The sequence below is a fragment of the Ambystoma mexicanum genome, chromosome 9 (genome assembly GCF_040938575.1).
Source record: "Ambystoma mexicanum isolate Mex_15411 chromosome 9, UKY_AmexF1_1, whole genome shotgun sequence".
Taxonomy (NCBI): Eukaryota; Metazoa; Chordata; class Amphibia; order Caudata; family Ambystomatidae; genus Ambystoma; species Ambystoma mexicanum.
This window is the reverse complement of record NC_090931.1, coordinates 339,253,825-339,266,764: the sequence shown is the minus strand read 5'-3', so window position 1 is coordinate 339,266,764 and position 12,940 is coordinate 339,253,825. Positions and strand designations below refer to the sequence as shown.

At 44.1% G+C, this 12,940-nt stretch overlaps 1 protein-coding gene across 1 annotated transcript in view; it reads right to left on the bottom strand.

Moving 5' to 3' along the window:
- LOC138487325 (uncharacterized) overlaps nucleotides 1-12,940 on the bottom strand; it is a 2,513,852-nt gene that overhangs the window by 487,330 nt on the left and 2,013,582 nt on the right. The window contains exon 81 of the mRNA XM_069613924.1: nucleotides 10,781-10,907. Coding sequence (XP_069470025.1) covers nucleotides 10,781-10,907 — 127 coding nt within the window. The remainder of the gene's footprint in view (nucleotides 1-10,780; nucleotides 10,908-12,940) is intronic.

Below are 12,940 nucleotides of genomic sequence, written 5' to 3'. Positions count from 1 at the left end.
AAATACTGGCACCGCCTTGGCGGAAAGGGGAATTACCGCCCCATTCCAAGGTTGGCGGGGCGGTAATTCCCCGTTCCACCATTGCCCTTCCCCATTCCCATTTTTGCCCCATAGGGCTCAATGGGAATGGGGAAGGCGCTAATTACGGTACCGCAAATAGCGGTACCGTAATTAGCTCCCTGGGTCCCTTTGCGGGTTGGTTTTTAACGCCTGTAAAAAGCAGGCGTTAAATCCCCCAACCCGCAAAGGGACCTCGTATTAAGGCGGTAAGGATTTACCGGTACCGGTATTTTACCGGTACCGGTAAATCCTTACCGCCATCCGTGTAATGAGGCCCAATGATAATTATAGGCATCAACTATTTTTAGCTTTCATATTTGGGGCAAAAATATGTCTAAAAAGTGGAGTTTGTGAGAATGTAGACTGCTTCTTTCACCCAGAAGAACATTAGCGAAGCTGAGGTCACCCATACAATATTGAAATCCAGTGAGGTTGTGAGCATTACCTTAAACAGCATGTATGAGAAAAGATACATGCATTGTATGTTAATGGATGGTTGACAAATTGAACCTTATAATTCGTTTTACTTTTCTCATCTAAAAAACGAAACTGATAAATAAACATATTTTAGATAACACCTCACTTCCATGCTGTCATGAAATTACAAAATGCAAAGAATCAGGTGTGGTGTATAACACAAACCTTTAGAAAACTAAACCTGAGTTGCATTAGTGTGAAATTATTGGATGTATGAAGTTCTTTGGCTGGCTCCAAAAGAAAGCATCATGTGATCTCTTTATACTCAGTACTTCATGCCAGACTGTGCCTGCTTCTATGCGCTGTATAAATAGATATTTTAATATCCAATCTATTGGTGCCTCATTGTAATGCGCTGCAAGAAGCCTAAAAAGGACCAGCATAAGTAATACTGTCCCAATACTGTCCATGCAAAGAGAAGTTGCCTACCCGGAATTACGCAAACAATTATCCAGCTAAGCATAATTCAATGAATACATTTAAATGAAGAACTAGAGTCCCTTCAACTTTCCCACCCGATATACAAGCTGCTTGCTTCAACTCCCACCAAAAGGAGACAGACAAATCCTTCATCCCCCTTCAGAAGGAGACACACAGATCCTTAGATCACCATCAGAAAAGACAAACAGATCCATCAACCCCTATCAGAGGTAGTCCGGCAATTCTTCAACCCCCATCAGAAGGAGACAGATGAATCCTTCAACCCCCATCAGAAGGAGACAGATGAATCCTTCAACCGCCATCAGAAAGAGACAGATGAATCCTTCAACCCCCATCAGAAGGAGACAGATGAATCCTTCAACCCCCATCAGAAGGAGACAGATGAATCCTTCAACCGCCATCAGAAGGAGACAGACAGATCCTTTGAACCCATAGGTCCTTTAAGACGAGGTAACATTCTACAGGGTCGATGGAGATGGAGAATTACTTACACGGTTCTATGTCATTTAATCACCATATATTTCAACGCCTGGCATTTAAACATGTACATTTTAATTAAAATGTTCAAGAAATGTATTTTTTTGTTGGGGGATTTTGGGGGGTTTTGGGGACTTCCCCCCCAAACCTCCCATACTCCATGTATTTTTACCTTTTCACTACCCACCCAAACCCTTATCTGCCCTTTCCCACCACCCCCCTAAATGATTCGATGGACATTTTTGTTTTAATTTGCACATATAAATGCCAAGCTTTGAAATATACGGCGATGAAAGGATGTTATACCTACTCAAACATCAATAATAAAACTGACTCAGGAAGTTGCCAGGAAGACTGTCTGTTTTAATAATAATTATCTAAAACAGGGAGTAAAACGGACATCAACGATGTCAAGCAGTTATATCTCAGCAGATTTAATAAAAAACACACTTATATGCAAAAAATGTGTCATTTCTGACATCATGCTACGTGGCAAACTAAGAAAACGTATGTAAAACTTGGATTGGGTAACAGTAAACATCTAGGTATACTTTCTATGAGGGTTGGTGTTGGATCTCTACTGTCAGGTGGACAACTCTGCCCACCCCTAGTGCAAGTCATTGTGAGTGCCATCAAATACACAAGGTCTTATTGGGCCTCTAAACTATAGGGCCCTTTGGTACGTGGCCCTTTATAATTGGCTGGCACACTTGTACCCTTCTGGAATATTCCAATCATTAGCAGCATGCAAGCTGGTATCCCAGGTGCCAGAGGTTTGGACTTGACCATGCCTCCCCACCCAGTTGGCTCACTTTCCATCATCATTCAAGCTGTCTGCCATGAGAATAGTCATTTGAACTTGGCCTTGCAAGTATCACCGCTCCTGGGAATAAAAGGGTGTGAGCATGTCTTTATCTTCTGGTCTCGGTGTAGCTTGCCCAACGTCTATTTTCATCTGACCATTTGACTGGAGACCACATTCTGAGCTTTTTCGTAGTATTTAATGGTATTAAATGAATAAAACTGGCACTCATTGTCCTTCTGCCGCACCTTAACATGAGCTCGCTCTCACCTTATCGTTCATTGTATCTTTCCATGATGATTAACTAACTTCTTGGCTGCCTCATCCCTTGACACTGGGCCAGGCAGGCCTCCTTGATTCTTTTTCCATCTTCAGCCAGGCTTATTCTGCTGTGCCACACTTTTCAGCCCTTCTATTCATTGGGTCCAGTTTGCTCAAATACAATGTGGAACTTCCAAATTCCTATGCATATATATATATACCTTGGCGCATCACTGCCATCTATTCACTATGTGCCAGCCATATGATTACTTTGTCTACTTGCATTACTGCATCTGTACAATTATAAAATGGTTTTCATTTTCTTCTCTGCTCTTCACACGTGCGATCTTCATTCCGCATATGGAAGTTTACTCGATTCTCACTTCTTCATCAGATTATATATGGTCTATTCCTATTCTCGCTTGTCATCTCTTCTGAGATGTGTCATTTTTCTTCATGTGACGTCACCAGTCTGTTCTTTCATCCGTCTTCACATGCTCTTCAGGGATCTTTCCCAAGAGGCTGTGAGCTTTTCGTGGATACATAATAACATAACATAACATAAAGAATGGTTTTCTCAACGGATACCTTGCTTCAAAGGCTGCTCACGTTATGGGCATCATTACAAGTGTTGTGCTTGTCACTATTTCCGGTTCCGATCATATGGGTAATTTAGGGGCGGGACTTCTGATAGAGGCTTTTGGCTCCTCCTCTACACCTTCATTACCCATTAGAAGGAGACAAACAAATCCTTCAAACATCCATTAGAAGGAGACAGACACATTGCTCATCCCCCATCAGAAGGAGACAGACGAATCCTTCATCCCGCATCAGAGGGAGACAGACGAATCATTCACCCCCCATCAGAAGGAGACAGACAGATCCGTCAACCCCCATCAGAATGAGACAGACAAATCCTTCATTCGCCATCAGAAGGAGACAAACAAATCCTTCAAACATCCATCAAAAGGAGACAGACAAAGCCTTCATCCCCCATCAGAAAGAGACACACGGATCCTTCATCCCCCATCAGAAGGAGACACAAAAGTCCTTCATCCCCCATCAGAAGGAGACAGATGAATCCTTCACCTCCCATCAGAAGGAGACAGATGCACCGTATTTCCGCTTTGGAGTGGGTAAAATGAGCTGGGAGAGACATGAACATACATTTGTGGGTATAGTGGGGGATGGGGAGACAGCAAAGTCATACAAATAAAGGCTCCACACACACCGCAGCACCAAATAAAGGTTGCAGCAATGTGACACACTCTGTAACACTTACCCTTGGGTGGAAGTGTCTTCTGTCTCGTACATTTCATTCCATTATATTACTTAGGGACCTTCTAAGAAAGGTATTGGGGAAGTGGTTGGTAAGTGTTCAAGTCCTGTCTTCGAGAGCCCCTAACACGCTAGCTGTTCAGGATAACCACTGTCTATGTAAATCACTCTCATTTAGATTCACAGCATTTACATGTATTTTGTGTGCACATTCTGTAAAGATGGACTGGATTTGCTTCCATGGACCAGACTTGGACACCATGTATTAGTCTATAACATCAAGGGGCATGCACAGTTTGCTTCCAGAGGAGGTATAGAGGCAAAAAACAACAGCAATATGTATGGAACCACCACAAATGCTGTAAATGACTATAGCAGAGAGAAAAAGATCAGGACAAATAGCAGATGGCATAATCTGCACAGGACATGCTATGGAGCCACTGCTTATTCTGATATCTTGGACATGATTGGAGATGGGCAGGATGTAATCCCAGCATAGATTATACTGGTGAATAACCATGATATCAAAGGAGCATCAGAGGACACCTTTGGGCTCAGAGGTCCACTACCGTGACCTTTGAGGTTGATGGCTATACAAACTGTTTTGTTTGCAGAAGCATGAAAACAGTGTAAAGACTGGAGGGGAGGTCTGTACTTCTGCTCTCTATATGGTAGAGGAGAGGCACAGAGACCCCAGCCAAGATTCTCTATTATGGTAGCAATGGATGAGCAATCAAGGCCTAGCTTCTCAGGAGGTGATGCAGGCTGGTTCTTAAGTACAGTGTAGTCCCCAAGCACCCGCAAAGGAATGTCCGCACACTGTATTAGGTAAAACATAGTCTTTATATAATTAATATTCAAGGTTATATAAAATATCACGATAACTCACTTTATACTCGGTTATCTATAATGGAAAATCTATACAGTTCTAAGTGGTACCACCATTACTATTAGATCTTTTTAAAGTGCATCAACTGTACGGTTAAATTTCACACACATCAGTTTGTAAAGGAAACCAACAATAGATATAAGAGGAAAGCAGTTGGTTAGAACAATTGGCAGAATACTGGCCCGATACCTAGACACAGTTCCCTGTGGCGATCTCCCCCCCTGGGCAACCTGTAGAATAAAGATATATCACAAGCAAAGTCCATATATTGTTCACAAGAGTCTTTCCAGTAGTTCAGCAACCCCAAAGTACCTGGCGTTGTAGGGTTCCTCGTCAGGAAATCGACGGCCCTTCTTGAGTGCCCTCCCTTTAAGGCAGGATTCACGGGTCGTCGAACGTCCAGCGAAGAACAGGGTGAACTACAGCGGTGAAGTGGCAGCTTCTTTCCTGCGGTGCTCATCGACGGGGAAGTGTAAACATGGCGCACGATGGTCCCTTGTAGCTCGGGAAGAGGGCGCCTTACCAGGTCCTCTCTGGCTCAGTCCTTGGAGACACAGCAGCTTTCAGATTGATGAAGAAGAGCAACAGCAATTCTTCTCTTCCAGCAGGGCTTCAAGGTCAAGCTTCAGTTTCACACCAGTTACTCTTCGTAGTTTGGATTTCAGCTTCTGAACATGATTCCTAGCAGTGAGAGGTTCCCAGATATACTGTTGATCTCCCATTCATTCCGCTGGGTCACACTCAGGCAGCTAATCACTTCGAAGGGCATTCAGCAGTCAGTCAGCCAATCAGGCACACAGTGCATTCAGGCCACTCTGCTCCATCCAGAATCTCACAGCACAGAATGTGGATTTGGACAAGTACCATGCCATTCAACACTACATTCATTCCAGTTTCGGGCAGGGCTGTCTCAGTCATTGTGTCAAACACCAGATACCAGACATCCACAGCAAGAAGTGTAGATTTGTCACACACTCCATTCACCCAGTTCCCACCCACAGGTGTACCCACAACATACAGTCGTTAGGAAGGCTCCAGCCAGTTTGGTTGGCACTTTCCCACATTACCATATATGGAACTTCCACCCAACAGCCAGTCAGAGGGAAGCGACAGAGTCAGGGCTTCCTGGACTTCGGGAAGATCCAGGTAACAGGCAATGGAAGGCAAGAGGCCACAGGGGCCATCTTGTCTCCATCAGGAATCTACCTATTCCAATGACAGGGCCTGGGCATCCCAAAATGTAGGACACTCAGGGTACCGGTCAATTCATCAAGGAGCTGCCACCAGCCCGTACCCTGCTCTGTGGGCCACCCACAGGTGCCCAAAAACATACACTAGGGGCTCAGGGTTGTACCCCCACCTATGGGTGCCATAAGTGTATCCCATGGGTCTGTACACCAAACCAAAAGAGAGAGCTGCACCGCCAGGAGTCCCACATGAACTCCTGTGTGGAAAACACGACAGAACACATGATAAAAAGCAGTAAAGGACAAGGATACGGAGGCCATGTCCCTCCGATGCATTTCCAGCATCACAAATAGTACATGGAAAAACAGTGGTAATATAATGTTTAATGTAATTCTCATTTGTATAGCACCTTTTTGCATTGGTGTGGTCTGAAACCACTGTGGGTTAAAGGTCCTTGGGGGACCGAAGTCTAGGTATGGGAAATTCATCGGAGGAGTTCAGAATGCATGTGTGCAATTTAGGCAATACGAAGGTATGTTGCGGTGGCCAAGGCCATGTTAGCTACTCATGTCGAGCTGACATGTGGATGGGTGCTGTGAGATAGTCTGAAGAGTATTCAAGACCAGGAGAATCATTATGTGTGCTGCTTGACTGCATTTTTGTTGTGGGGATAGCTGCATTCTTATGGCCGAGGTGTTGTGCAATGTGTCTTAAAGTAGTGTATGATAGCAGATGCATGTGGGTGGGTGGCCGTGCCTTCTGCTATCTTCCATTAGCATGTGGAGTGTGATACATACCTGTGTGTCCCGGCTGGTTTCTGGTTTTGTAGATGCAGCTGAATTTAGAACGGGTTGAATTGAAAGCACAGCTAAATTCTACACAATGGCTATATATCAAAATATGGCTGAATAAACTTTGTGGTTATACTCGAAAATGCTGCTAAATATAACAGAGGCTATACTCACAATGTAGCTAAATATAACCCAGTAGCTAAACTCAAAATACAGCTGAGTATAACACAGGGCTTTCCTCAAAAAAACAACTAAGTATAACACTGCGGCTATACTGAAAAAGAGTGCAGCTATATTTTACATTGTAGCTATACTCAAAATGCAGCTAAAAATACCACAGTGCCTATACTATAAAAAAGAAGCTAGATATAACACTGTGGATATACTGCAATGCAGCTAAAAATAACATAGTGGCTACATTCAGAAATGCAGCTCAAAATAATACTGCGACTATACTCAAATTGAGGTAAGTTTAACACTGTGGCCATGCTCAAAGGCAGCTAGGTTTCAATGGGGTGAATTTTAAGCGAGGCTAGATTCTATACAGTGGCTATACTCAAAAACGCATCTAAATATGGCATACTGGGTATACTCAAAAGGCAGCTAAATATGACAGTGAATATATTCGAAAGGCAGCTAAATATAACAGTGGCTATACTAAAAAATGCAGTTAAATAGTTCAATTCAGTTCAGAAAGAGTTAATATTCTGCTCACTACTCCTACGAACAGAATAAAACTGTAGGAAGAGGCAGTGTGACCTAATGTGATAGAGTAGGTTATACAAATAAATATGTAGTAAACAGCCCAAGGATGCTGTGCCATTGGGCGCGAGATGACTGCAAGTAGACAGTGCATTTGTACCTGGCCATTCACAGCTCGTGACTGGTGATTAATATGCTTTGATAAAAGTGTCAGAAACTACACAGAACTCCATTCAACACTTACAAATCTCCAGTTAGAAAAACTGCCACAGAAACCAATGGCTATCAGTCCTCCAGGAAGCAAGGCAGCCCTCATCCGGTCTGCAGTAGAATGTCAACTGATTGCCAAGGAGCAGTATGAGTTGGATGAGCAGGGCCTGTGTCACATGGCCTTATGATGTCATAGTGGCCACCGATGCTATCCCAGTGACATCAGTTCTGGGCTATACCTCTGGATAGCATCCATACTGGTGCGACATTCCAAAAGAGCAGAACACGCTTGTAAAACTAGCAAACGTGTGTAGATTCCTGAAGCCATTTCCTGGACAGACATTATCATGCGCTCCTGTCAATCTTTTGACATGTCCCCTGCTTTATTATTAAACTGACCCAACACTGGAAAGAGGGAAACATGGGACCAGCACAACACACCAAGAATACGTTTAAGGAAGGTGGCTAGGCATTTAAGGTAGGTAGCAAGAACATATGACTGTTCTGCTTGTCCCTCCCCAAAGCAATATCTCAGCTAAGACAAGATTTACCCTTGGAGAAAGTCAAAACTAAAACAATAAATGATGTGTCTTTTCAGATGGTCTAATCATCAGGTACCCCAAAACACACTGAGATAGTAGCAACTTTCACTTCAAAGCGTAGGCACTTTCTGATAATGTAGATGAAGTCAATTATAGGACTGGTCTAACTGCTATGATCCTTGACAACTACTCAATGAAAACAAAGGAATGGCAGTGTGCATGATAACTAACATGATTCGTATTATTTATTTATTGATTGATTGATTGATTGATTCATATTACTAGTATTAGTGATAAGTGTACTAGATTTTCTTCCAAAAAGCTACAAGTTAGTTAAAGCCTCACTCTCAAGGCTTCTGGGAGGAGCCTGAAGGATTGTGCTTTTGAGCGGCCAAGCACCCCAGGAGTTTGCATTGTTAGCGCTCATGCTGGAGGCAGATCACAAATTGAACTAATACATTCAGAAAAAGATGGGAAAACCTGTGTTCCGCCTGTGTTAACGCACGCTTCACCACACCTATGCCCCAGTCTGGGTACCTGCTGCTGCACGCAATCAACAATGGCAGCCACCATTACAACAATCTTTGGCAATGCCAACATTTGGAGCTTGTGTGTAGGCATGGGAAAGGCACATGCCAGGCACACCCATAGTAGTATTAGCTACCCATTGTTGGTAGCCGGGGCAAAATGGTGCGAGTACCTGGGCATCTAATAACAGCTTAAAACTTATGCACAAGCCAGAAATGTTGGCTTTGCCAATGAGTGTTCTAAACAGGACTACAATGGCTTTGCCAGTGGTTGTTCTTAACAAAACCTCAGTGAAGGACATGCAGAGTGCTTATACATCGAGTTGCTGAAGGCAGGCCTTGGAAGACATTTTTATTACACTAGCAGCTTGTTTACAACTCCAATTAAGTCATTACCTCTCAGAGGACTGCTTTGAACAAACACTGGCAGGCATTTTGAATGCAAAGCATGCTGGTAATGGTTCATTAAAGCGAGCTCAAACAGTGCCCATGAGTAGGTGTTTTGGGCGGGCAGAGGCAGGAATGGGTGGAAATGGCCATAGGGATTAGCGTGGCCATGGGCAGGCACTGGGTGGGTACATAACCAAACAACACCTACATACTCTGTGTCCCTTCTCATATGTCATTCCTCCCTATCTGTACTCCAATGCAATAGTTTTATCTCATAAGTGCCACAAGCAACACCTATAAGCCCAAACAAAAAATGGTGGCCACCTTTGCCTCGTGAATTACAACAAATTGAACAATGCTTTTGTAGGTGCAGAAAAAGACAGGCAAAATGTGCTATAATGCACCTTAAAAAGATGTCAAAATGCCTCTGGCTGCAGGCAAGGACTTTCCGTGGTGCTGCAATTTCATACAAAGGAATACTCATATACAGTTTATGGGCAAAGCCCCCATCCCCTGCTCCCCCACCACATCCTAGCAACCTTTGCTATGCATGTTTCCACCTGAAACCTCGTGTGTGCATCCCTTATTATATGCACAACTGCTGTATAAAGGGCAAAGCCCCCATCCCCTGCTCCCCCACCACATCCTAGCAACCTTTGCTATGCTTGTTTCCACCTGTAACCTCGTGTGTGCATCCCTTATGTACAGCTGCTGTATAAAGGGCAAAGCCCCCATCCCTTGCTCTCCCTACGTATCCCAGCAACCTCTGCTATGCACGTATCTACATCCTGCCACTGCCCCTTTACTCTAGCCTCCCTCCAATATCAGAGTCTGACAATATAGTGAGTGAGCACTTTGTTTGAAAGACAGATAGCAAACAGTTTAACACTGTTAAACCCAAGACATTGGCCCTCATTACGAGTAGGCGGCAGGTTACTGACAACCTCGTAATACTGTTTCTGCCATCTGACATCCCGGTGCCACCGGACTATTATGGCAGGCAGGGGAACAGTAAATCGGGCTCCACAGGAATGGGGTCACTGAAGCACCGTCACCGTTTCTAACGGTGCCGGTGCTTCAGTGAAAGCACTGCCAGTAGGGTCCTGAATTCGGGAGTTCCATGCCCCTACCGGCAAACTCTTTGGTGGTCCGGAAAGGGTCCCGGTATGTTGCTACCAGCACCCTTTTTTCCGGACCACAAACTTGTAATGAGGCCCATTATGCGACTGGGAGCAAGATGGCTTCCCTGCAGCACGGCGGAAGCGGTGGGGCTTCAGCTGCACAGCAAGATAGCATGCAGTATTGTGAACAGTGTCACCATATTAAGACACGTTTATGCTTAAACTATGACTGGCTTTTCATGGAACTCACTTTGATGTTATCTCTGATAGTTCTCTACCGTCTAAAATCTTTCAAAATAAATCAATATTGTTTAAGGTCAGCAATCAAGCAAGGTACTTGAAGTAGACACGGAGATCTTTCCCTGATGAAAAAGCTGTTTCTTCACTGCCTGAGGGTACTTCTGCCTGCAATAAAGCACTCGAAAATAATCTCTCACACTTTTTAACTGCCAGTGCAGTTTATACCATTTCCTTTATAAAAGAACAGTTTGAGAGGTGCAGCGGTGCGTATCATAACCATTATTTGAAGATATGCTCGTCGAGTGTTTCCCATCATTTCTTACAGTTGTGTAGTTACAGTGACGTGCAATATGATGTTTCTTGCAGTGCCGCCATTTTACTTACTGGGTCATGCTTTGATAGACAGTGCGAGTAAGCTGCTCCATCACCTCTATAATTTGATTGGCTGCGAGGCTGAGGTATTGCAATCCAGGGCTCGGGAGTTCAGGGCCAGAGGGAACGCTCAGAGCATCTAGGAGAATGGGAATGGGGACTTTATTAGTACAGTTTTTCAATCATAACACATTCAAGATGAACTGAGCAACCATTAAAGAAACCTAGCTAAAAAAAAACCTGAACATGTGTCATAGAAGAAAATTGAACATTGGTGAATTAAAGATGAACTGCACTCTTACTAAATGTAACTTCAAAGCTATTCTGACTCTTACTAACCAGCATATGTTGAATTACCTGCTAGTCTTTAGACTGGATGGTTCACCCTGTTTCATGGGGCTACACCCCACTCCAGTAAGAACTCATGTCCTTTCCTAGGAAGTCCAATAAGAGTTCACCAGTAAACAGCAGAGCCACTGCAATATCTATAGGCCTTCAGAGTAATATTGTGATACTGTTTTTTCCAACCCAGTGTCTATTCTCTGCTTTACTTTAGATCAGGCATGCTTGCATTTCCTGTGTGAATTATGTTAAAATAATCCACAAGAACATGCCTGGATTAGCAACCAGAGGAAGCGTTTCTCCACAGTTCACTGTTCATAAAGTTATAGCGCCAATAAGACTGAAACTAATTAGGATAGCAGCACCAAGCAAGTCATTCCTTACAACCAATTCCCAGTTACTGATAAGTGTAGTAAATCCATAGGAGGAAAAAAGCTTAAAAGTTTTGATCATCACAATCCAGCATTTGCTGACAAAAGTTATCCATCAGACCAATCTAATGCAGTCCAGGAAATAGCAACTAGTTCCTATCATTAAATCCTCATGCTTTGCCCATGCAAGTGTTATTGCAGGTTTAACCAATTACATTTATTGGCAAATCAAAGTGTCTAGAAGCATACTAAATTAGCAGGCCGCATTTCCCTTTGGAAACTTTTGCAGTAGAACCTGTGCTGCATTTGGCATTGGTAGGTCTACTAAATTGGGCCCGATTTTGATGTTAGCGGGAGATGTTAGCCCCCACTCTCTGCCAGTTTGCCATCTCTGGCCCAATTGGCAAATATCGGGAGGTAAAAATATTATCCACTGCAGTGGAGATAGCTCCACCTTCATTCCACCACTCTGACCAGACCCGCCCTTATGCCCCCCCCCACATGATAAAGGCAGCAGAAGCAACAACCAAAATCAAAAGTGAGGCAAGTGGAAGGAGAAATGTTGATAGGGAGGCTGGCATCTCCACAATTTCAGTGATGGTAAGACAAATGGTGACCCCAAAGATGTTCTTAAAAGTTGGAGGATAATCCTGAGTGTGCATGAGGGCACACAGACAATGGACAGGAGATTGCACCGTTAGGCAGCATACACTTTTGGTTTGGATGAAGGGCTTCCAATGAGCCACCTCTTTGTCATGGCATCTCATCAAAGCGAAAGAAAGCATTCTCCTTAGTACTAAGATGCAGCATTATCATCCTGGTGGGGGGAGCCAGCCAATCAGGTGGCTAGGAACGCAGGCTTGAATTGCTGGAGAAAGCCTGTGTTCCATCCCACCTGACGGATGGCTCCCTCCATCACCACCTTCCCCCAGTGTCCATGCCCTTATTTATTTATTTTTTATTCCCCTCCTCCACTTACCTTATTTTGGCTGCGGTGGCTGCACTCGCCACCACAGCCCACCTTCTGCTCTGCTCCCGCCGGCTCTTATGGAAAGGCAAAAGGGGCTCCATATGGAGCCCCACTTTCCCTTTCCATGTTGGCCATCTTTAGACAGTATTTTCAGTCACTGAACGGGGCATCCCGTTCAATGACTGAAAATACTTTATTTTAGCATCCCGGGTTACTGCTTTGGTAGCCTGGGGTGCTAATGGCCTTACGCCCCTGTTCCAAGTGCTGGAACAGGGGTAACGGCCCAGCTCCCTTGTTAATGGCCCTTACTTTGCTCAGGTTAATAACTTGTGCTGCCGGGCCATTACCCCCCATTCCAGCCCTTGGAACGGGGGCTTAATGTCACAGTGGAAACCTAGCTTGCTGATAACCTAGCTTTCTGATCACAATATTGAAGTCTCCAACAACGTCAAAACACTAGGAGTTTTTCTTGATTCCCATCTCTCTTTT